The following is a 26,078-nucleotide window of genomic DNA, read 5'->3' as shown; positions in this document are numbered from 1 at the left end:
GATATCAAGCAACAACTCGGCGTTCTTCTGGGCATATATGAGAGCTTGAAGGACAGGGTGGATGCCCTCGAAGAAACTAAATTGAGGGCCCCATCAAGCTCTCAGCTGCCCACATCAACGCCAGAGCTTGCACTTGGGCATCGCGTGACACAGAGACAACACCCAAGGCAGAATGCGCTGGTCCCGAAGGAACTAGTAGTTGTTGGTGACTCTATCGTCAGGAAAACGGGGAACATGCTTTGTAAAAAAGATAGGTGGAACAGGACCAGTCTATGTCTGCCAGGGGCAAAGGTTGATGACGTTGTAGAGCGAATATCATCTTTTAAGGGCACAAAAGGTGATATAGTTGTACACGTTGGCACTAATGATATTAAGAGTAGGAGACCGGCAGAATTACTTAACAAGTACAGGTCACTGTTGAACAAAAGCCGAGAATTAGGGTTGAATTTGCAAGTGTCTGCAATTCTGCCCAGACACGATAGGAGGGAGTATATGATGAGAGCCTTGTCGATCAATTCGGCCCTGGAAAGATTGTGCAAGGCTCAAGTGGTAGAATTTTTTTCAGCCTGGACTGTACTTGTTAACAGGAGAGATTGCTTCTACAGGGATGGGATACACTTAAATAGAAAGGGTGCAAGAATATTTGCTGATGCTATCGAGGCAGTGTTAGGTGGGTCGGAAAACTGCTAGCTTGTGGTGAGCCAAAGACCAATAGATTGACAGTAGCCACTGGCAGAGGTGAAAGAGATTCTTGCACTGCTTCTATTAGAATGAGCAGAAGCCTGGAAAAGAAGATGCATGGTATTTCAGAGAGTGCTGGGAGCCATTGCGGTACAAGTAAACACATGGGTTGTGTTAGGGTAGCTAAGAATAGAAACAGGTGCAGGTATACTTGCGTGTACACCAATGCCAGGAGTTTAGTAAATAAATTTGATGAATTTCAGGTATTGCTCAAAACATCAAAGGCAGATATTGTTGGGATATCAGAGACATGGTGTCACACAGATATAAGGGATGCAGAACTGCAATTTGGGGTGTACAACGTCTACAGAAAGGATAGACAGGATAGGAAGGGGGGAGGGGTTATGCTATTAGTTAAGAAACACATAAAAACCAAGGAAGCGAAGCCAGTCGACATCGCTGGACAGTGCAGTGTTGAGTCAGTTTGGTGTGACATAAGCATTGGGAGATCAAAATTGAGAGTAGGAGTGTGCTATAGGCCTAATGACTCTGATGAGTATAATAAGGAACTGTACAGGGAAATAGAGTGGGCCAGTAAATCAGAGAGTCTTATAATGGGAGATTTTAATTTCCCAGATATTGACTCGAATTTGGGGGCTGGTTACTCACACACTAGCAGGGCTTTTGTGGATTTATTGGATGATTGTTTTCTACATCAGCATGTTCGGGAGGCAACTAGAGGGAGTAATACTCTTGATTTGATTATCAGCAGTGATTCTTCATGCATTAAGAATCTGCAGATAAACGAACCACTAGGTGGCAGTGATCACAGTGTGCTGAAGTGGGATTTACTCAAAGAGGTAACTACCATTAGGGGTAAAGGGAAGGGTTATTGCTTGCGTAAAGGCGACTACGATGGACTGAGACAGTATTTAAATTCTATACAGTGGGATCAACTGATGATGTTACCAACAGCAAATTCAAAATGGGAAGCATTCAAAGAACTTATCTTGGAAGCTACTAGGCTTTACATACCAACTAAGAAATATTGTTCAAGGTTTAGGCCAAAATGGATGTCAGATGAACTAATGAGGCATATGGCAGAGAAGAAAAATGCATGGGATACTTACAAATTAACACATGACACAGAAACCTATGATAGATACAAGTTGATATGCAACCAAGTTACAAAGGAGGTTAGGCAGGCAAAGGCAGATTACGAGAAATCCTTGGCAAGGGATGCAAAGAAAAACAGCAAAGAGTTCTTTACTTATGTTAACTCTAGAAGAAAGGGGATTAATCAGATTGGTCCACTTGATATTGATGGGTCAACTGTTGATGATCCTGCTCAGGTAGCTAACAAATTAAATGAATATTTTGCATCGACATTCACACATGAGGAGTTATTCAGCAAGGGGAATGCCAGAGGTGTATTCAACTCTAGCAGTAAGCTACAGAATCTTGAAATAACTGGGAGTAAAGTGGAGGAGAATCTGTTGAAGATAAACACAAGAAAGGCACCCGGGGTGGATGGGATCTATCCAGTTATATTAAAGGAGGCAGCAAAGGAAGTAAGCAAACCCTTAGCCATAATTATGAGAGCTTCCTTGGACTCAGGGGAGGTACCCATAGACTGGAAATGTGCAAATGTGACCCCAATTCACAAAGGAGGATCAAAGGCTGACCTGTGAGCTTAACTTCTGTTCCAGAAAAATTAATGGAGGCACTAGTTAAAGAAGCACTGCAGGATCATTTAGACAAGACTTCAGTTATAGCTCAGATACAGCATGGTTTTGTTAAGGGGAAGTCTTGCCTGACCAACTTGATTGGATATTATGATGCAGTCACAAAAGAACTGTATGCAGGGAATAACTTTGATATTATATACTTGGATCTTAGAAAGGCTTGGGTCCATTATTGTTTTCTGTATTTATAAATGATATTGATGATGGTATATCAAGCTTAATGTCCAAGTTTGCAGATGATACAAAGGTTGGCAGGGTTGTCAAGGACACTACTGACACTATGCTGCTGCAACAGGATCTGGAAAGGTTGAGCAGATGGGCTGAGAGGTGGCAAATGAAGTTTAACATTGACAAATGTAAAGTACTACACATGGGAAACAACAACAGAGCAACCCCAGAGTAACGTATCAACTCTGTGGTACTACACTGACAGTGGTAGAGAATGAAAGGGACTTGGGGGTGGTTGTGCAGGCAGATATGAAGTTCTCTGAGCAGTGCAGACGGGCTGCAAGAGTAGCTCATGGAGTATTGTCAATGATATACAGGAATTTTTCCAGCAGGGATATGGAGGTGATTATTCCATTGTATAAGGCAATGGTCAGGCCACACCTAGAGTACTGTATACAGGTCTGGAGGCCTCATTTCAAGAAGGATGTAGAGCTGCTGGAACGAGTACAGAGAAGGGCAACAAGATTAGTGAATGGAACAAAGGGGTGCTCTTACGAAGAAAGGCTTAAGTTTTGCAAATTACAGTGTCTGGAGACTAGGCACCAGCGCGGTGATCTGATAGAGGTGTATAAAGCCTTGAATGGTTTAAACATGCTCAATGCTGATGGGATTCTTCCTCTAGCTCAGAAAAATCACCTGAGAGAGCATAAATTCAAATTGAGGAAAGACAGATGTAGGATAGACGTGAGGAAATTTGCCTTTAGCCAGCGGGTGGTTGGTTGGTGGAACAGACTTCCATCCCTTGTGGTGGAGGTTGATAGCCTAAATAAGTTTAAGGCTCAGCTGGACAGGTATTTGGAACGAACAGAGGGGTGAAGTGGAAGTGGATTTTTTTTTTTTTTTTTTTTTGGCTGATGCTGCATAAGCTTGCTTTCTTGCATCAAATGCCTCTACTAATGCTAATGCTATCATAGGCTTCTGTGTCATGTGTTAATTTGTAAGTATCCCATGCATTTTTCTTCTCTGCCATATGCCTCATTAGTTTATCTGATATCCATTTTGGCCTAAACCTTGAACAATATTTCTTAGTTGGTATGTAAAGCCTAGTACCTTCCAAGATAAGTTCTTTGAATGCTTCCCATTTTGAATTTGCTGTTGGTAACATCATCAGTTGGTCCCACTGTATAGAATTTACATACTGTCTCAGTCCATCATAGTCGCCTTTACGGAAGCAATAACCCTTCCCTTTACCCCTAATGGTAGTTACCTCTTTGAGTAAATCCCACTTCAGCACACTGTGATCACTGCCACCTAGTGGTTCATTTATCTGCAGATTCTTAATGCATAAAGAATCACTGCTGATAATCAAATCAAGAGTATTACTCCGTCTAGTTGCCTCCCGAACATGCTGATGTAGAAAACAATCATCGAATAAATCCACAAAAGCCCTTCTAGTGTGTGAGTGACCAGCCCCGAAATTAAAATCTCCCATTATAAGACTCTCTGATTTACTGGCCCACTCTATTTCCCTGTACAGTTTCTTATTATACTCATCAGAGTCATTAGGCCTATAGCACACTGCTACTCTCAATTTTGATCTCCCAATGCTTATGTCACACCAAACTGCCTCAACACTGCACTGTCCAGCGATGTCGACTGGCTTCAGTTCCTTGGTTTTTATGTGTTTCTTAACTAATAGCATAACCCCCTCCTCCCTTCCTATCCTGTCTATCCTTTCTGTAGACGTTGTACTCCCCAAATTCCAGTTCTGCATCCCTTATATCTGTGTGACACCACGTCTCTGATATCCCAACAATATCTGCCTTTGATGTTTTGAGCAATACCTCAAATTCATCAAATTTATTTACTAAACTCCTAGCATTGGTGTACACGCAAGTATACATGCACCTGTTCTTCCTCTTAGCCACCCTAACACAACCCATGTGTTTACTTGTACCGCAATGGCTCCCAGCAGTCTCTGAAATGTCATGCATCTTGTTTTTAAGGCTTCTGCTCTTTCTAATAGAAGCAGTGCAAGAATCTCTTTCACCTCTGCCAGTGGCTACTGTCAATCTATTGGTCTTTGTCTCCCCCCAAGCTAGCAGTTTACCGACCCACCTAACACTGCCTCGATAGCATCAGCAAATATTCTTGCACGCTTTCTATTTAAGTGTATCCCATCCCTGTAGAAGCAATCTCTCCTATTAACAAGTACAGTCCAGGCTGAAAAAAATTCTACCCCTTGAGCCTTACACAATCTTTCCAGGGCCGAATTGATCGACAAGTCTCTCATCATATACTCCCTCCTATCGTGTCTGGGCAGAATTGCAGACACTTGCAAATTCAACCCTAATTCTCGGCTTTTGTTCAACAGTGACCTGTACTTGTTAAGTAATTCTGCTGGTCTCCTACTCTTAATATCATTAGTGCCAACATGTACAACTATATCACCTTTTGTGCTCTTAAAAGATGATATTCACTCTACAACGTCATCAACCTTTGCCCCTGGCAGACATACCCTGTCCTGTTTCACCTATCCTTTTTACAAAGCATGTTCCCCGTTTCCCTTACAATAGAATCACCAACAACTACTAGTTCCTTCGGGACCAGCGCATTCTGCCTTGGGTGTTGCCTCTGTGTCACGTGATGCCCAAGTGCAAGCTCTGGCGTTGATGTGGGCAGCTGAGCGCTTGATGGGCCCCTCAATTTAGTTTCTTCGAGGGCATCCACCCTGTCCTTCAAGCTCTCATATAGGCCCACAAGAACGCTGAGTTGTTGCCTGATATCGATACACTCCTTGCATCGCGCACACACAAAGACATCCCCCATGGCAGTATCATGTCCCGTACCCGATTGCTCTGCAAACATCAAGCAAACAGTGCATTTTATAAGGCTGTGAGTCAGAGGACAACTGCCCCCCTCAGTTCTGCTCTGAGTTACAGCACTTCCATTAGCTTGAGCCTTTTGCTTTGCTGCTCTGGTCTGAGTCATGATTCTATTAATTTATTAATTAATTAAAATTAATTATGTTATGTTATTAATTATGTTAAATATAATTAATTATGTTACGTTTGTAATCTAAGTTGTTATATGTATTTATTTAAAAGTACAATTTAACTGCTAACGAAGTTCAACTAACGCTATCTAGTACAGTATATAACTATCGTATCACAAAGACGGGAAGTTAAGGAGAACGGTAAATCTACGAACACTTAAGTATTAATTAACTTTCAAATCTCGCTTGTCTCAATTCAGAATAAACTAACGATCCTTACTAGGTCTATAAGCTACTTACAGAAATAATTCGATGTAAAAAATATTCAATCAAGCGGCTAAATATGGCTAAAGAACTTCTCTCTCTTCAGCGGAGTTGCAAACACGTGGATACCCTTACCGATACTTTTATGCAATTACGAGGCCGAGTAAAGAATAAACACACCAAATTAATCAGAAAATCACAAAATAATGTTATACTACTAAATTTAAATCAAAAGTTTTCAATCTTTTGAGCATTAAGGCAAATAAGGCTCCCAGAGTTAATGCCATATACCCAATAATTTCAATGGAGGCACCAGGAAGTGTACAGAACCATTGAGGATGATTATGAGGGCACCTTTGGACTCAGGAGAGATTCCTTTGGATTGAAGCAGTGAAAACATATTGCCAATACACAAATGCAATTCTAAGGTGAAGTCAGTAACTATAGATTAGTTCGGCTGACCTCAGTCATAGGGAAAATCATAGAGGCAATGATTAAGAGTGCAATCCAGGGATATTCATATTTGGCATTCTGAAGGACACAACATGCTTTTATTAAGGGAAATCCATGTTTAACTAACTTAGTAGGTTATTTTGACATGGCTACTCATGATCTGGATGTAAGGAACAATTTTGAGATAGTTTATTTGGATTTTGGCAAAGCATTTGACTCGGTACATCATAAACGTATTTCAAATTGGGAAGATCAGGAATGCTAAAAGAGTTACATTTTCCATGCTTTATAAGCTTGAATAGGTTGGGATTACTGGTAAAATTCTAAAATAGATTGCTGGGTGGCTGCAGGACAAAAGGTTGTGATTAATGGATATTCTTCAGATTGGTATAACATCAGTAGGAGGTCCCCCAAGGATCGGTTCTTTAACCACTGTTGTTTCTGATTTTCATAAACAATGTCGACAAAGGAATAGAAGGCGTGATGTCAAAATTTGCAGACGACATAAAGATTGGAGTCATTAACAATCGAATTAGTGCCAAGCAGCACTCCATCAAGATGACTTGAACAGACTTCAAAAATTCGAGCTATGTTTTAATTCAGCAAAATGCAAGACCTTACAAATGGGTAATAGCAAACTTATATACTTGGTGGGTTTGAATTAAAAACAATAGAGAAAGAAAGGGATCTGTGAGTTACAATATGGACAGATATGAAGTTTTCTGAGCAATGTAAACAGGTAGCCAGGAAAGTCCATGGTGTCCTAGTGATGATTTATCAAAGATTATCCTAGAGATAGGTAGATCATAATCTCACTGTATAAAGTAATTGTAAGACCACATTTGGAATACTGCATTCAAGCATGGAGACCTCATCTGAAAAAAAAAACACACTAAGTTTCTTGGGAGGGTCCAAAGATAAGCAATTTGCATGGTAAGATCAGTAAAAGGGTGACTGCATGTGGCAAGACTACAATTATGTGGACTGCACAGATTGGCAAGTAGACATCTCAAGAGTGACCTGATTGAGGTTTATAAGACCCAGAGAGAGGTTAGTAAAATGAACGAAGGTGGAATTTTCACTGTTATAAAGAATTCCAGAAATACAGGCCATAAATTCAAATTACAGTGGAAAAGGTTTAACTAGACTGTAGAAAGTTTTCTTTTAGCCAGAGAGTCACTGATTGCTGGAACAAGTTGCAGTTGCAGGTAGTTGAGGCCGACAGTTTGATAAATTCAAACTGTCAGCCTCAAAGGTCAACTGTTTAGGATATTTTCTGTTATTTTTTTTTTGGACAGTGCAGTTAATCTGTAAAACACAAATTAACATATTAACTTGTGTTTTACAAATAGATTAAATAGGCTCAGTAGCATCTGTTAGTGTATTTTTTTGAATTTAGCTGGTGACTTTGTAGGTTACAACTCGCTATTCTTACCACTATCATATTGGTTGGAATATTGTGGTGTAATCAGTAGCGTAGAAGAATAGTAGGGTTTTAATTGTAATACATAAGTCTTTTGAAGGTTTTAATCACTGTCTCGGCATATATCTTTTGTATTTAGCTAACAATAAAACTAATTAAGCATTGTAATCGTTACTGTATAAGGTAACTTGATAACGTATATCTCGAATTTGATAGGTAAGATATAATGTAAAACCATATAGGAGAATAGGTATTATTGCATTAGCTTAGTATAGTATTGTATAGTCAGGTATAGTATAGTAAATTAATCAATTAAATTTATTAACCTTATTAATTTTCACTGTCAATTAATTAAATTGTATTTAAATGGAAATCATGCACCAGAGCAGCAAAGCAACATACACAAAGTAGCAGGAGTGCTATGGCTTGGGGGAGAACCGAAGGGGGGGGGGTGATTCAACAATGCATCAGAGCCTAAAGCAATGTGCACCTTATTAATTTTCATTGTTAATTAATTAAATTGTATTTAAATGGAAATCATGCCCCAGACTAGAGCAGCAAAGCAGGAGTGCTGTCACTTGAGGGAGAACCGAAGGGGGTGATTCTCCAACACATCAGAGCCTAAAGAAATGTGAACTTATGAATTGTTTGCAGACCTTTCTGGGACGATGTTATCAAGGAGATGTCTCTGTGTGTGCTCAATGTAAGCAGTGTGAAGAAGTCAGGTGCCAGATCAGCATTGTAATGGGCCTTTATAAGTGCTTGAAGGACAGGGTAGATGCCCTCGAATGACAAATTGGGAGATCTAGAAAGCTCTCAGGTGCCCACATCAATGTCAGAGATTGCACTTGATCATCAGGCAATAGCGGCAACCTTCGGGGCAGAATGCACTGGTCCCACATGAGCCAGTTATTGTCAGTGACTCTTGTTATGTTGTTGTTATTTGGTTTTTAGGAGCATTAGCAACTAAGGCCATATTGCTCCGGGGATATGCGGTGATCATTACCTGACCTTTCCACATCCTCCGTATTTGGTGGTCACGGGCTCGAACTCCAGTCTAATCAAGAAGCATGTGCTACACACTACTACTCCTGTCCACCTGGCTACGGAGGCACCATCAGTGACTATTGTCAGAGAGAGGGGAAACTTTGTGCAAAAAGGATAGGTGGAATAGGACAAGGATATGTTTGTAGAGGTAAAAGTTGAAGACATTGTAGATAGAGCAGATACCATCTTTTAAAGGCACAAAGAGTGATATTGTTGTACACGTTGGCACTAATGACATTAAGAGTAGGAGATATGTGGACTTATTTAACAAGTACAGGTCAATGTTGAAAAAAAGTTGCAAGTTAGGGTTAAATTTGAAAGTGTCAATAAATAGAAATTCGAATCCAGAACGCCACCCGATCAGCACTTCGGCCGAAACAGGTGACTGGATCTGCTGTGTAGACCAATGGGCACTACTTCGCGAACGGAACGAGAGGTGTAACACATGGCAGGGGTTCACAGGTACGCTGCACTTTATCAAGAGCCGATTAGCCATCATCGGTATTGATCAGCCCACACATATTTTTCACCATTCGTTTCCATTACATTAGTGGCGCCTCCGTAGCCAGGTGGGAAGGAGCAGCAGTGCGTCGCACACGCTTCTTGATTAGACCGGGGTTCGAGCCCGTCACCACCAAATACGGAGGATGCGGAAAGGTCAGGGAAGGATCACCGCATATCCTGGAGCAATATGGCCTTAGTTGCTAATGCTCCTAAAAACCAAATAACAACAAACCATTACATTAGTCTGTGAATCCCCCCCCAAATGGGGGGGATTCACAGACTAATAGATAAACAGTAGACACAGGAAAAGGTGAAAGTGATTTTTGCATTCCTTCTATTGGAATGAGCAGCAACATGGAAAGTGAGATACTGGGGATTTCGAGGGATGCTGAGAGTCATCGTGGAACAAGTAAATACATGTTATTTTTTATGTTATTTTTGGTTTTTTTTAGGAGCATTAGCAACTAAGGCCATATTGCTCTGGGATATGCGGTGGTCATTCCCTGACCTTTCCGCATCCTCCGTATTTGGTGGTGACGGTCTCAAGTAAATACATGGGTTGTGTTAGGGTAACTAAGAGTAAAGAATAGGTCTATGTATACTTGCATGTACACCAATGCTAGGAGTATAGTAAATAAACTGGATGAATTTGAAGTGCTGATCAAGATATCAAAATCAGATATTGTTGGGATACCATAGACATAGTGCCACATGGATATAAGCAGTGCAGAAGTGGAATTTGGGGAGTACAATGTGTACAGAAAGGATAGACAGGATAGGAAGGAAGGAGGGATTAAGCTGTCAGTTAAGAAACACAAAATATAAGGAAGTGCATCCAACTGACATTCATTGGTGGACAATGCAATATTGAGTCAGTTTGGTGTGACATTAGCACTGAGAACGGGAAAATGATAGTAGATGTGTGTTATAGGCCTTGGGGGATTTTGACTTTCCAGATATTGAATGGAACTTTTGGTTTGGTCAATCACATACTAGCAATACTTTTGTGGATTTATTGGATGACTTTTTTCTACAGCAACATGTCATAATACTCTTGATCTGATTATCAGCAGTGATTCTTCACGTGTAATGAAAATGCTGTTGTTATTATTATTTGGTTTTTAGGAGCATTAACAACTAAGGCTATATTGCTCCGGGGATATGCGGTGGTCATTCACCTGACCTTTCCGCATCCTCCGTATTTGGTGGTCACGGGCTCGAACCCCGGTCTAATCAAGAAGCGTGTGCTACGCACTGCTGCTCCTTCCCACCTGGCTACGGAGGCGCCAATGAAAATGCACGGGATGCATACAAATTATCAGGTGACACAGAAGCCTATGGCAGATATAAGCTAGTCTGTAATCAAATCACAAAGGAGGTTAGCCAGGCGAAGGCAGATTACGAGAAATCAAAGGATGCAAAGAAAAACAGCAAAGAGTTCTTTCCTTATGTAAATTCTACAAGGAAAGGGATGAATCAGATTGGTCCACTTAACATAGATCATTTAACTATTGATGATCCTGCTTAAGTAGCTAATAAACTGAATGAGCATTCTGCATCTACATTCACACATGAGGAGTTATTCAAAGAGGGGAACACCAGAAGTGTATCAAACTCTAACAAGCAGCTAAGTTATTTTGTAATAACTGAGAGCAAAGTGGAGGAGAAATTGTTGAAGTTAAACATAAGAAAGGCACGTGGGGTAGTGGGATCTTTCCAGTTTTATTAGAGGAGGCAGTAAAGGAAGTAATCAAACCCTTAGCCTTAATTATGAGATCATCCTTGGATTCAGCAGAAGTCCCAACAGACAGGAGGCATGCAAATATATCCCTAATTCACAAAGAGAGTTCAAAGGGTGACATGACTAATTACAGAACTTCTGTTCCGGGGGAAAATAATGTAGTCATCTAAACAAGACTGCAGTAAGAATTCCGACACAGCATGGGTTTGTTAAGGGGAAGTCTTGTCTGACCAAACTGATAGGCTATTATGATGTGGTCACAAAGTAACTGGATGCAAAAAATAATTTCGATTATCATATCCTTGGATTTCAGGAAAAACTTTTGAATACTATTGCTCATGGAAGACTACATTAATGCCATATGGCTACTGTACAAACTGTAGCCATATGGCATTAATAGCAAGTTGCTAAAAGTGGATAAACAGATGGTTGAGTGGGAGAAGACAGTGTAATCAATGGACACTGCACTTTGTGGGTTAATGTTATTAGGGGAGTCCTGCAGGGTTTGATGTTGGACCCATTTCTGTTTTGTATGCTTGCCAATGATATTGATGAAGGTATATCAGGCTTAATGTCCACGTTTGCAGATGATACAAAGGTTGACATAGTTAGTAATGACAGCAAGCTACAAAAACAGGATTTAGAAAAGTTGGGCAAATGGACTAAGAATTCTTTTGTTTGTTTATTTCGTTGGCACTTCAGCATGTTATGTCAAGAGTTTAATAGTGCTTCACCATCTGTGGCTATAATGCACCAAGTCAAGCCAAGAAGTGGCAACTGAAGTTTTACATTCACAAATGCAAAGAAAAGCATATAGATAGCAGTAACCCAAGAGAAACATACCAACTGTATGGTACTACACTCCGGATGGTGGAAAATGAAAAAGACCTGCGGGTACTTGTGCATTCAGATAAAAGGTTTTCTGCCAGATAGGCTGCCAGAGCAGGTAATGGGGTATGGTCAATGAGATACAGGAATTTTTCTAGTAGGGAAAAGGAGGTGATTATCCCTTTGTATAAGGCAATGGTCAGACCAAGTCTTGAGTACTGCGTACAGGTCAGGAGATATCATTTTAGGAAGGATGTATAGCATTAGTAGAGGCATTTGATGCAAGAAAGCAAGCTTATGCAGCATCAACCAAAAAAAAAAAAAATACAATAAAATAAATAAATAAAAAATAACCACTTCCACCCCTCTGTTCGTTCGAAATACCTGTCCAGCTGAGCCTTAAACTTATTTAAGCTATCAACTTCCATGACAAGGGATGGAAGTCTGTTCCACCTACCAACCACCCGCTGGCTAAAGGCAAATTTCCGCACATCTATCCTACATCTGTCTTTCCTCAATTTGAATTTATGCCCTCTCAGGTGATTATTCTGAGCAAGAGGAACAATCCCATCAGCATTGAGCATGCTCAAACCATTCAAGGCTTTGTACACCTCTATCAGATCACCTCACTGGTGCCTAGTCTCCAGACACTGTAATTTGCAAAACTTAAGCCTTTCTTCGTAAGAGCACCCCTTTGTTCCATTCACTAATCTTGTTGCCCTTCTCTGTACTCATTCCAGCAGCTCTACATCCTTCTTGAAATGAGGCCTCCAAACCTATATACAGTACTCTAGGTGTGGCCTGACCATTGCCTTATACAAGGGAATAATCACCTCCTTATCGCTGCTAGAAAAATTCCTATATATCAGTGACAATACACCATGAGCTACTCTTGCAGCCCATCTGCACTGCTCAGAGAACTTCATATCTGCCTGCACAACCACCCTCAGGTCCCTTTCATTCTCTACCACTGTCAGTGTAGTACCACAGAGTTGATACGTTGCACTGGGGTTGCTGTTTCCCATATGTAGTACTTTACATTTGTCAATGTTAAACTTCATTTGCCACCTCTCAGCCCATCTGCTCAACCTTTCCAGATCCTGTTGCAGCAGCATAGTGTTAGTAGTGTCCTTGACAACCGTGCCAACATTCGTATAGTCTGAAAACTTGGACATTAAGCTTGATATACCATCATCAATATCATTTATAAATACAGAAAACAATAAAGGACCCAATACTGAACCCTGAGGGACTCCACTAATAACATTAGTCCACGACGAGCAGTGTCCATTGATTACCAATCTCTGTCTTCTCCCCCTCAGCCACCCCTTTATCCACAGCAGCAATTTGCCTCCAATGTCACACTGCTCCAATTTGTGCAGCAGTCTTCCATATGCAACAGTATCAAAAGCCTTTCTAAGATCCAAGTATATAATATCAAAGTTACTCCCTGCATCCAGTTCCTTTGTGACTGCATCATAGTATCCAATCAAATTGGTCAGGCAAGACTTCCCCTTAACAAAACCATGCTGTGTTCGAGTTATAACTGAAGTCTTGTCTAAATGATCCTGCAGTGCTTCTTTAACTAGTGCCTCCATTAATTTTCCTGGAACAGAAGTTAAACTCACATGTCTATAATTATTTGTGTCAGCCTTTGATCCTCCTTTGTGAATTGGGGTCACATTTGCACATCTCCAGTCCATGGGTACCTCCCCTGAGTCCAAGGAAGCTCTCATAATTATGGCTAAGGCTTTGCTTACTTCCTTTGCTGCCTCCTTTAATATAACTGGATAGATCCCATCCACCCCAGGTGCCTTTCTTGTATTTATCTTCAACAATTTCTCCTCCACTTTACTCTCAGTTATTACAAGATTCTCTAGCTTACTGCTAGAGTTGAATAGACCTCTGGCATTCCCCTCGCTGAATAATTCCTCATGTGTGAATGTCGATGCAAAATATTCATTTAGTTTGTTAGCTACCTGAGCAGGGTCATCAACAGTTGACCCATCGATATCAAGTGGACCGATCTGATTCATCCCCTTCCTTCTAGAGTTTACATAAGTAAAGAACTCTTTGCTGTTTTTCTTCGCATCCCTTGCCAAGTATCTCTCGTAATCTGCCTTCGCCTGCCTAACCTCCTTTGTAACTTGGTTACAGATCAACTTGTATCTATCATAGGCTTCTGTGTCACGTGTTAATTTGTATGTATCCCATGCATTTTTCTTCTCTGCCATATGCCTCATTAGTTCATCTGACATCCATTTAGGCCTAAACCTTGAACAATATTTCTTAGTTGGTATGTAAAGCCTAGTAGCTTCCAAGATAAGTTCTTTGAATGCTTCCCATTTTGAATTTGCTGTTGGTAATATCATCAGTTGATCCCACTGTATAGAATTTAAATACTGTCTCAGTCCATCGTAGTCGCCTTTATGAAAGCAATACTCCTTCCCTTTACCCCTAATGGTAGTTACCTCTTTAAGAAACTCCCACTTCAGAACACTGTGATCACTGCCACCTAATGGTTCATTTAGCTGCAGATTCTTAATGCATGAGGAATCACTACTGATAATTAAATCAAGAGTATTACTCCCTCTAGTTGCCTCCTGAACATGCTGATGTAGAAAACAATCATCCAATAAATCCACAAAAGACTTGCTATTGTGTGAGTGACCAACTCACAAATTCCAGTCAATATCTGGGAAATTAAAATCCCCCATTATAAGACTCTCTGATTTACTGGCCCACTCTATTTCTCCATACAGTTTCTTATTATACTGATCAGAGTCATTAGGCCTATAGCACACTCCTACTCTCAATTTTGATCTCCCAATGCTTATGTCACACCAAACTGACTCGACACTGCACTGTCTAGCGATGTCGACTGGCTTCACTTCCTTGGATTTTATGCATTTCTTAACCAATAGCATAACCCCTCCCCCCTTCCTATCCTGTCTATCCTTTCTGTAGACATTGTAGTCCGCAAATTCCAGTTCTGCATTCCTTATATCTGTGTGACACCACGTCTCTGAAATCCCAACAATATCTGCCTTTGATGTTTTGAGCAATACCTCAAATTCATCAAATTTATTTACTAAACTCCTAGCACTGGTGTACACGCAAGTATACATGCACCTGCTCTTCCTCTTAGCCACCCTAACACAACCCATGTGTTCACTTGTACCCGCATGATTCCCAGCAGTCTCTGAAATATCCTGCATCTTATTTTCCAGGCTGCTGCTCATTCCAATAGAAGCAGTGCAAGAATCACTTTCTCCTCTGCCAGTGGCTACTGTTAATCTATTAGTCCTTGTATCCCCCCAATCTAGCAGTTGTCCGACCCACCTAACACTGCCTCGATAGCATCAGCAAACATTCTTGCACCCTTTCTATTTAAGTGTATCCCATCCCTGTAGAAGCAGTCTCTCCTGTTAACAAGTACAGACCAGGCTGAAAAAAATTCTACCCCTTGAGCCCTGCACAAGCTTTCCAGGGCCGAATTGATAGCTGCTGGAACGAGTAGACAGAAGGGCAATGAGATTGGTGAATGAAACAAAGGGTTGCTCTTGCCAAGAAAGGCTTAAGTTCTGCAAATTGCAGTGTATGGGGACTAGGCACCTGCAAGGTGATCTGATCGAGGTGTGTAAGGTCTTGAATGGTTTGAGAAGGCTCAATGCTGATGGGATTCTTCCTCTTGCTCAGCTTACAAACCTGAGGGGGCATGGATCCAAATTAAGGAAAGACAGCTGTAGAATAGTTGTGTGAAAATTTGCCTTTAGCCACCGATATAGTTGATTGCTGGAACAAACTTCTTTCATTCATTGTGGAAGTTGATAACTTAAATAAATTCAAGAAGAACTGGATAAATCTTTAGAGAGCATGGATGGGGAAAGTGGAAAATTTTTTTCGCTGATACTGTATAAGTTTGCTTTCTTGCATCATATTCCTCTACTAATGCTAATATCTTACCATTCAAAAAACACTAAAGGACAACTACAACTCTATATAAATATGTTTGCAATGTGGACAATGCCGAATGGATATTATTTATCAGAACAAAAAGCAGTTGCGATTTACTTCTGGAAAAGATGCAAACAGACCAGATCTTAGGTTAAAGAACCATCACATTCCTCTCACCAGAAGTCTTCATTTCCTAGGATTACTGTTAGACAGCAAACTCCACTTTGTTTAACATATAACATACCTGTGAACTGATGTTTGAAGAAATTTAACATATATAGAGCCATTTCTGGCATGTTAGTATACTGTTACTGTTAGATATATTCTTCTACATTTGTATTATGCTCTGATCAAGACTCAACTAGATTATGGAGCTGTTGTCGATGACTTGGGTAGAAAATGTGCACTCACCAGAATTAAAAAGCATTCAGGACTTCCCCTGTCCAGTGTATCTATGTAGAGGCCCATTAGCATTAGTTGAAACATATGATTTTTCCTCAATTTGAATCTATGTCCCCTCAAGTTCTTAATCTGAGTAAGCAGAAGTATCCTGTCAGCATTGAGCCTGCTCAAATCATTTAAGGCCTTATACACTTCGATCAGATCACCTCACAGGTGCCTAGTCTCCAGATGCTGCAACTTGCAGAACTTAAGCCTTTCTTGGCAAGAGCAACCCTTCGTAGGCACACCACTTTGTTCCTCTCGCCAATCTTCTTGTTCTTCTCTGTACTCGTTCTAGCAACTCTACATCCTTCCTAAAATGAGGCTTCCAGCCCTGCATACAGTACTCAAGGTGTGGCCTGACAACTGCCTTATACAAAAGGACAATCACCTCCTTTTCTCTGCAAGCAAACTTCCTATATATATCATTGACAAAAATCCATGACCTGCTCTGGCAGCCCATCTGCACTGCTCAGAGAATTTCATATCTGACTGCACAATTACACCAGGTCTTTTTCATTTTATACCTCCCTGAGTGTAGTACCACACAGTTGGTATGTTTCTCTTGGATTACTACTACCCACATGGAGTACTTTGCATTTGTCAAAGTTAAACTTCAGTTTACACTTCTCAATCCATCTGCCTAACTTTTCTAGATCCTGTTGCAGTAGCATACTGTCTTTACTGTCATTAACAACCCTGCCAACTTTTGTATCATCTGCAAACATTAAGCCTGATATATCTTCATTGATATGATTGATAAATACACAAAACAACAATGAGCCCAGCACCGAACCTTGTGAGACTCCACTAATAACATTAGTCAATGTAGAACAGTGTCTATTAGTAGTAGCAGTGGCATGTGATGCAAGAAAGCAAGTGTATGAGCCTATGCAGCATCAGCCAAAAAAAAAAAAAAAAAAATTTACACCATTCCCTATAAATGCCTGTCCAGTTCCTCCTTAAATTTATTCAACCTATCAACTTCCACGCATGCGTCCAGTCAAGGACGACAGCATTCACCAGGGAGACCTGATGATGTTTCTCCCAATAATGCTCAGCAATGGCAGACTTATTGAACTCTGCGGTCTGTATAGCTCGCATGTGCTCCCCCAGACGGTCTTTTAGTCGCCGTCCTGGACATAATGGTGAGTAGAGAAGGTTCCAGGCTTAGTACTACAGTGTTTAGAAAGCCTATGTGTAGGAGCCAGTACACCCATTATAGGTCAGCACAGACTGCCCAGCATAAAAACAGCATAGCCAGGGCACTTTTGGGTAGGGTTAGGGCGCATTGTAGCACCTCTGAGGAGAGAGAGAGAGAGAAAGAAATTGGGCAAGTTAGGGCGGATCTTATGAAATGTGGTTACCCCCAGAGGGTCATTGATAAATATAATAGAGACGTGGAGCCTAATCATGGAATACCGTCCGTTCCAGTCGCCACAGTGTATATTCCCTACTATCCGGGTTTGTCAGATCGAATTTCCAGAATGCTACGTGACTTTCAGGCACGCTATGTGCAGCTTCCAGATCGGAAGTTGCACACAGTGTTGTCACAGTTCAAAGACCCCCATTCCTGGGGATTCCAGTAGTGGGGTCGTATATGAGATCAAATGCCCGGACTGTGGGGAATATTATGTGGGGGAGACAGGAAGACTGTCTAAAAGACTGTCTGGGGGAACACATGCGACTAAAAGACTGTCTGGGGGAACACATGCGAGCTATACAGACCGCAGAGTTCAATAAGTCCGCCATTGCTGAGCATTATTGGGAGAAACATCATCAGGTCTCCCCAGTGAATGCTGTCATCCTTGACCGAGCGCATAGGTTCTGGGACCGTAAGTGGCTAGAGAGTTTGTGGATAGGCTCGTCTGAGAACAATAGTATGAATAGGGACAGGGGTGTTCGATTTCACCCCCTACTAGAAGCTGTGGTCCTGGCAAAAGACGAGCATTTTATATTTCCACGCTCCTGAGCCGCTTCCGGTTCTGGATCGTATGGAAGAAATATCGAGCATGCGCCTGGTTAACCACGTGTGCTGTGAGCCTGTTACTTAAGGATTTGTTGCTTAAACATCATTGTTGTTGAGAAAGGAGGCGGAAGCCTCTGAAAGCTTCAGTCAATGTTTTATCGCTTTTATCTTTATTGTATTTTAAATATTTTATTTATTTATATTTTATTGTATATTAAAGTTCCATTGTATATTTATTTTGTAAATCAGTCTTTTGCATATATCATTTTACAGTGTAGTATCGTTTGGTACATTTTAGTTTCCAGTATTAAACCATTATAATTAAACGGTTGGTGTATTTGTTTTAAATTATGGATATACAGGTCTAGAGTCCTCATTTTAGAAAGAATGTAGCGCTGCTGAAACGAGTACAGAGAAGGGCAATCAGATTGGTGAGAGGAATGAAAGTTTGCTCTTACGAAGAAAGGCTTAAGTTCTGCAGATTCTGGAGACTAGGCACCTGCGAGGTGATCTGATTGAAGTGTATAAGGTATTGAATGGTTTGAGTAAGTTCAATGCTGATGGGATTCTTCTGCATGCTCAGATTACAAACTTGAGGGGGCATAAATTCAAATTGAGGAAAGACAGTTGCAGAATAGATATGTGGAAATTTGCCTTTAGCTAGCGGGTGGTTGACTGCTGGAACAAAGTTCTATTTGTTGTTGTGGAAGTTGATAGCTTAAATAAATTCAAGGAAGGACTCGACAAACTTTTGGAGTGAATGGATGAATGAAATTGGAGGGGTGTGTGTGCGTGTGTGTGTGTGTGCGCGCGCGCACACACACACACACACACACACACACTTTTTTTTTTTTTTTTTGGCTGATGATAAGCTCGCTTTCTTGCATCACATGCCTCTGCCTCTACTAATGCTAATACTATTTATTATTTTCCAAACATATTCTGTGAGTTCTGTAAGAATGTCCATTTTTTAAATGAGGTGTCACCTGTGGTCTCTATCTTTGAATAACATTCACCACAGTAGACGTTGATAGGTTCAGATGGCTGCAATTGCACATAAAAAGTTTATTGATGTGGTTTCTAACCGACAAGTCGTGCTGAAAGTCCAAGTTCTTATCCACTAATGCAGGTTTCTCTCATACTGCTGCAGCACAGTCAGATCCATCAGATTTATACTGCTATGTCTGATATATGCATGTATGGGGGACTATATGCACAGTACACAATATTTGCTGATGGGTGTCCAAATCACACTTTTCATCATACACTATATATAGACAAGGAAATATGCAAATCTTTGTTCGTCTTAGATCACTGTTCAGCAATTTTTTCAGTGGCAAGGGCAGGTTGCAATGTATAGCCTTGTTTTCCAAATTTGTTTTATATTATTTCCAAGTTCTAGATTTTGTTTATTAACTCTATAGTGGGCTCAACAAAAAATAAATAAATTCCATTTATTTATTTACAATAAAAGGCAAAAAATAATGATATCAATGCAGTTTATAATTTTATTCATTATTCTAATACTATGCAGATAACAAGAACAAATAATCTTTTTAGCAACAGCAGTCTTATTATCTAGAAAAACAATTTCTCAACAACCACACTACCATGTTTAGCAGTACAAAACAAGAAAAACTGAAACCAAAACTCTACAGAAAATCAAGCAGGCACGTGGTGATCTCTGTGCCCAAACACAGAACTATGAAAAATTTTTTAGGCTGTATCTCACCAATCAGAAAATCAATTAATGATAAAGATCATAAGTGAATACTATAAATGAGGAATACTAAAATGCACAATGATGTAACTGTAACAGATATTTAAATTTTACTGTTTTCTGTTTTGATGTTCAATCTACACAGCATGCCTGCTAAGAGCTTAATGTAAGTTCCATGGTGTAGGTAATGATAAATTATTTGTTTCACACAGAGAAGTGCTTATTATATCAGTTCCATCTACTTATATTCTGCAGTCTTCAAAATGGCCATGTGTCATTGCTGACAATGACATATAACCATTGTGCATTGCTTGCCAGCATTTCTGCATGGTCAACCCCAGTAATAGTGTGCTGTAGGCACAGAAACTACAATTAATGGTACTTCACTGTTTGATGAAATGTTATGCTGCTGAGTATGGTACTTCTTTAACTGAAAAAATTAGAAATAAAGATTCTATTAAGTAAGAAACGGAAGGCTCCTTTCAGGAACTACATGCAAACAGTGATCAACTGTTCTGCAGAACATTACCAGCAAGTGCATAGCAGTTTATCGATAGAAGTTTCATAAACTCTATTAACTTTTGGCAAGGCTTTAATAGAACATCTATGAAAACTCTATCAGCAACCCAATACATGCTCATTGGTAATTTTCTATAAAACAATCTATCTTGCCACTAATAGCAATTTGTCATGTGGTTTTTCAATGCAGGTTTCTCATTTCTTACTTTACTTATCTATCTTATTATATATCTAACATATCTAAATGAAACTATTATATCACTGGTTAGATTAAGAAAATTGGGATAAGTTATTAAAATTTTCATTTATAGTTTGCAGTTAAAAGAAGACAATGCATTTGGTTGGCAGGATAACATTTCTCGAAATAATCAATTGCTCTTGAACACAGATTACAGTGCCTGCCATCTAGCTGTCACTGGAGTTGACCATGTGAAAATATTGGCATGATATGAATGGCAGGCTCATACACTATTGATGACTGCAGCCTTCAAAAAAACCTCTATATTATAAATATATCATAAAATTACATGACATAAATCATCAGAAATAAAACAAAATGATATTTAAATTTAAGACACTTCAGGTTAATGGAAAAATCAGTTAGAAATGCTTTCTTATATAAAAAAATTAAGTTTTCAATTTTATAAAAACAACTAAGGTAAAATAAAAGCACTTACGTCTTCCACTTTAGCCTACTACATAAATCCATGCAAGAAGGCAAGCATAGCAGAAGTAGAAAGAGTAAGGTTATTTTTTTTTTTTTTTTTTTTGAAATTATAATTCTAAAGAGTTTGACAAAAGTTACTTTACATAATTTAAAAAGTCTATACTATATTTTAGTAGTTCCTTAGGACCAATGTTAATTTCTTAAGGCAAGGCAAAAAGAGAATTAATAATTATTAACACATATGCCATAAACAATTAATTTTTACTTCAAACTTACTTTTCAATAAGATAAGAGCAAGGTAACCACCATATTACAATAAAGCATGTATGTTTGAAATTAAAAGCAACATAAAAGAACACACAAAATATAATGCCATTTGCTAAAAAAATACATATACCATTTTTACTTCTGTTAGAATAAAAAATTATACAAGAAAAATTAACACAGAAGTATTTACCTATTGCTTAAAAATCAGAAAAATGTAGTAAGAGACTATTTTTAAATTTTAATTGCCTTCAATTATATCAAAATTTCTTTACAGAAATTAGACTGATTTGATTAATCATTTGAAAAAAATAAAATTTTATTTTACATTGAAAAAAGAAGTCAAAATCAATTTACTAATATTAATATAGTATAAGATTATTAGTAATGTACAGGGATTTTCCACAAAAGAGGCACTCCAGGTTTAATTATATATATATATATCAAAATGCATAGCAGACATAAATTGTAATTAGATAATAAATGCTTCTTTATGTTCTACCTTTCTGTCTTTCTATCTTGGGAATTCTTTGTTACCTACAGTGAGAGAAAAAGGCTTGGGTGTATGCCACTTAAGAATTGACACCATTATCCACAAGCTGGCCTAAAATTAGGTTCTGCGTATACTCTGAAACTACCATATAGGTCAGAGCAGTTTAAAATTAATCATTATGACACTGAAAACAATTATCATCCATATTTTCAAATATCACTTTTAATTGAATAGCATAAGCAAACCTCTGGCTGATTAAAAAATTTTGGGTTTTTAATGAATAAACGACACCACTATATTACAGCTTGTTTTGGGTCTTATTGAATCCTCATCAGAGAGTGGGTGGCTTTAATTATCAACTTCTTGTCAAATAGTGATTACTGTATTGAATCCAAATGAAGAGCCAACCAGTATATGGAAAAACCTTCCACTTGTGGTTAACAATAGTGCTTCTAACATGAGCATAAGCCCAAACCTGTTTCTGTTACTAGAGGAAACAAAACATTCCCAAGGCAGAAATACATATGCAGAAATATGCAGAGAGGCATTCATACAGAAATATAGAGAAATATACAGAGAAGCATTTACACAGAAATATGCAGAGAAGCATTTACACAGAAATTTGCAGAGAAGCAATGTCTGCATTAAAATAACTCCAGCACTTTACTAATAGACATCAGTGTGTCTGATGTCTTTAAACTCGAGTAGAGCAGGATTTCAGAGGTTATTTAGAATATTGTAAAGTTTATTTTGATAAGTTTTTCTTTCCTGTAATAGTTTGATTTTTTTATTATTATAAATATAATTTTTTGAAAGTTACTCTCATTGATATTTAGTAAATTTTACAATGGTTGTTACAAGATCCACCTTGAATACTTCATCAGAGGGTACCATGATTCATATGGAAATAGCCGGTGCCGATTTCCGGGTGAGTCGTGAATTTATCCTTTGCCGAGCCAGTAGCATGTATTCCAAGGTTGACCTAGTGGATAATCATAGCTCACCTGGAGATTCTTTTCTTTGTCACCATTGTAAGGAGTGTACCCATCTTAAGTTAAAATTTTGGTGCATTGTTAGAACAATTTGAGTCAATTAAAAAACAGGTGCTTGCCCTGGAGAATAATGTAACTGGGAACTCGTCAGGGACTCAAAACTCTAGCAACCTATTAAGTGATGCACTCCCAATTTGGGCCGCAGAACAGAATAACCAAGTGCAAACTACTCTGGTTCAAAAGGACTTAGTTCTATTAGGAGACCCCATTGTCAGGGAAATGGGATATATTTTTTGTAATAAGGATAGGTGGACTAGAACTAGGGTATGTCTGCTGGGAGTAACTATTAATGATGTCACCAACAGACTGTCGGATTTTAAGGTGAGTAAAGAGAATATTATTATTCTCTTTATTATCTTCATGTGGGGACTAATGATATTAAGCATACACAACGTGATGATTTGTTAGACAAATATGGAACATGCTAAAGAAATACTGTGAGTTAGGTCATAATGTCTATGTGTCTGCAATTCTGCCCAGGAATGACAGGAGGGATTATATGCTGAAAGCCTTGTGGATTAATTTAAGACTTGAAAGACTCTGCAAGGCTTTTGGAGGGAAATTTCTATCAGATTGGTGCACACTTGTAGGTAGAAGGAATCTGTTTTTTACAGACAGGATACATTTAAACAAAGGTGGTGAAAGAGTTTTTTCCAGTATTATTGAGGATACCATAAAGGTTCAGGGAAACTGCTAGTTTTGGGGGACAAAGGTAATACAGGTATGCATTTATCTGATAATACTATCAAAATAACACTTGCACATACTCAAGAATTCTTGTTTCTTACCACAACAGTGAAGAATGTATTGAATTATATTAGGAATCAGACTGTTAGACAACAGAACCACTTGTATTAGGCAGCAAACACAAGCAAAGGACATTCTTATCAAAACTAAAGAACTGAAATTGACTTGTGCAGGACACATCGCTCAAAGACATAATGACAGATGGACTAAGCAAATAACAGAATGGTAGCCAACAGGAGCTAAAAGAAAACCTGGAAGACAACAGCAGAGATGGACAGATGAAATACACAAGTTCGTGGGTAGTAAATAGATGGCCTCTGCACAAAACTGAAAGAAATGGAAAGTTGCTGAAGAGGCCATCATCCTGCAGTGGATTGAAAATGGCTGATGATGATGAATCTCTTGACAACAGTAATAAAGACAAGAGAATAAATTTCTGTGGCCCTTTTCTTATTTTTTGGAGAATAATCTCATTGTCTAATAAGGATATAGGTTACACAAAAGTACATTTTCACCAGAACTATATTAACAAGCAGAACATATGTATGTGTGGAAAGAAAACTAACATACATATTAATGTGATTTGCTGCTTTGGCTCATAGTATCACTGGAATGATTTTTCTTGAAAACACGGGAACTGTTACTTAAGTCTCCACAAAAGGCAATTCATGCCACTCTCTACTAAGCATAGATATCAATTCTGATAGAACATTGTTTCATCAGGATGAGGCTCAGTAAATACTGTCTCCCCAGTGAACATTTTCATGATCTGTTTTAGCTATAAATTGTCTTGGCTACCATAATCTACAGATACTTGTGTGAAGGCATATGGTCCTGGCCAAGATACATAGGACCTTCTCAAGTAGGGAAAAGGATGTCACTGTCCCTTTATATAAACTGATGGTGAGACTGCATTTAGTGTTGTATTCAGGTCTGGAAGCCACACCTAAAGAAAGACAAAGAGCTTCTATAAAGAGTTCAAAGAAGGCAAACGAGATTAGTAATTATTTATCTGGACATCAGTAAAACTATTACTACAGAGCTATCAGTGATATTTCATAATACTTTGTTCGTAGTAGTGAACTACAACAGTAGTATGAGTGGCATCGATTTAATTGTATCTCATATTGTGCCTACCTTCACAATGAGTTACCATGATATTGCACTACCTCAAATAAGTAATGCTTCACCAATGGAGAAGACTATTGTTACTTATTCTCTGCAGATACCACCACCCAGATGGCACTGTTTCATGGCTTACTGGCCTATTATCAGTGGGCAGGTACCCTGGTATTGCAATCATACAAACCCAGTTATGAAGTATAACTCCATAATATTCCTTCCTTAATGATATTGATGAAACAAGTAGAACCACTCTGCATTTAAATAACTTCAGGTGTTTCTGTAAATGGTATTGTGGACTGTTTGAAAAATGGCAACTGAAGTTTAATACCTCTAAATGTAAAGTTTTGCACCTGAGAAACAGAAATTGAGGAGGTACTTAAAAACCAGGGGAAGAGAAATTAAAAGTGGTTCAGAACAAAAAGAGGGGTTATGGTCCAATCAGATGTAAAATTTACCATGCGGTGTAAACGGACACCCAGGAAGGTGTCCTGGGGAGGGGGCTGATTGAGCAATATAAGACCCAGAAGATCAGTAAAATGAACAAGGGAGGTATATATTTATATTTCATATCTTTTTTATTCATTTTAGGTAGGAAAAACAAAATTTAGTGATCACAAATAAAAAAAAATTAGGGAGTAACAAAAGGCTGGATTGTATGAAATTTATCTTTGCACAGCATGTTAGGGATCACTGGAATAAACTGCCTGCCACAAAGGTCAAGGCAGATAATTGGTAAAGTTGAAAGCAGAACTGAATAGATACTTTTGGTGATTGAAAAGTGTGAGTGACTAAGAAATTTTTCCTTTCATTTTATTTATTTATTTATTTTATTTTATTTTTTTTTTGTCAGAAAAAGTCTGTTTCCATGCATCATTTCACTCTTATAATACTAATATGTGAAACTTCTTACCTATTTTTTTAAGAATGCTGCTTACAGAAACATCCAATAGATACAGTCCAAGAACTAAAATAAAAGTTTTAACAGCTGTGAGCAGCATCAATAATAAACTCCCTCTATTTAGACCATTCCGAAACATGATTATGGAATATTTTGGGGTGAATGCTGCACATAACAAAAATCTTTTGACACAAATTGCAACCTGCCAAGATTACCAAGTTCAGTGACATACTGAACACTAATGTACATCATGCATTTTGATAAATTATATTTAATTACAACTGAAGGCATTTTGGAAAAAATCTTAAAGATTTAATAAAAGTTAGTAACTATTATTATTTCACTGTTCACCAAAACATAAAATAAATATTTTTACA

The 26,078-nt window shown here is 38.8% G+C and overlaps 1 protein-coding gene across 1 annotated transcript in view; it reads right to left on the bottom strand.

Annotated features, from left to right (window-relative positions):
- Window positions 1–26,078, bottom strand: part of LOC150088120 (uncharacterized) — a 1,786,788-nt gene that overhangs the window by 948,831 nt on the left and 811,879 nt on the right. Inside the window, exon 21 of the mRNA XM_090370030.1 lies at window positions 21,133–21,150. Coding sequence (XP_090226156.1) covers window positions 21,133–21,150 — 18 coding nt within the window. The remainder of the gene's footprint in view (window positions 1–21,132; window positions 21,151–26,078) is intronic.

The sequence above is a fragment of the Mastigoproctus giganteus genome, chromosome 3, assembly GCF_048544385.1.
Source record: "Mastigoproctus giganteus isolate SK-2022 chromosome 3, ASM4854438v1, whole genome shotgun sequence".
In the NCBI taxonomy this organism is placed as follows: Eukaryota; Metazoa; Arthropoda; class Arachnida; order Uropygi; family Thelyphonidae; genus Mastigoproctus; species Mastigoproctus giganteus.
The sequence above is the reverse complement of the archived record's forward strand: the minus strand, read 5'-3'. Positions and strand labels throughout refer to the sequence as shown.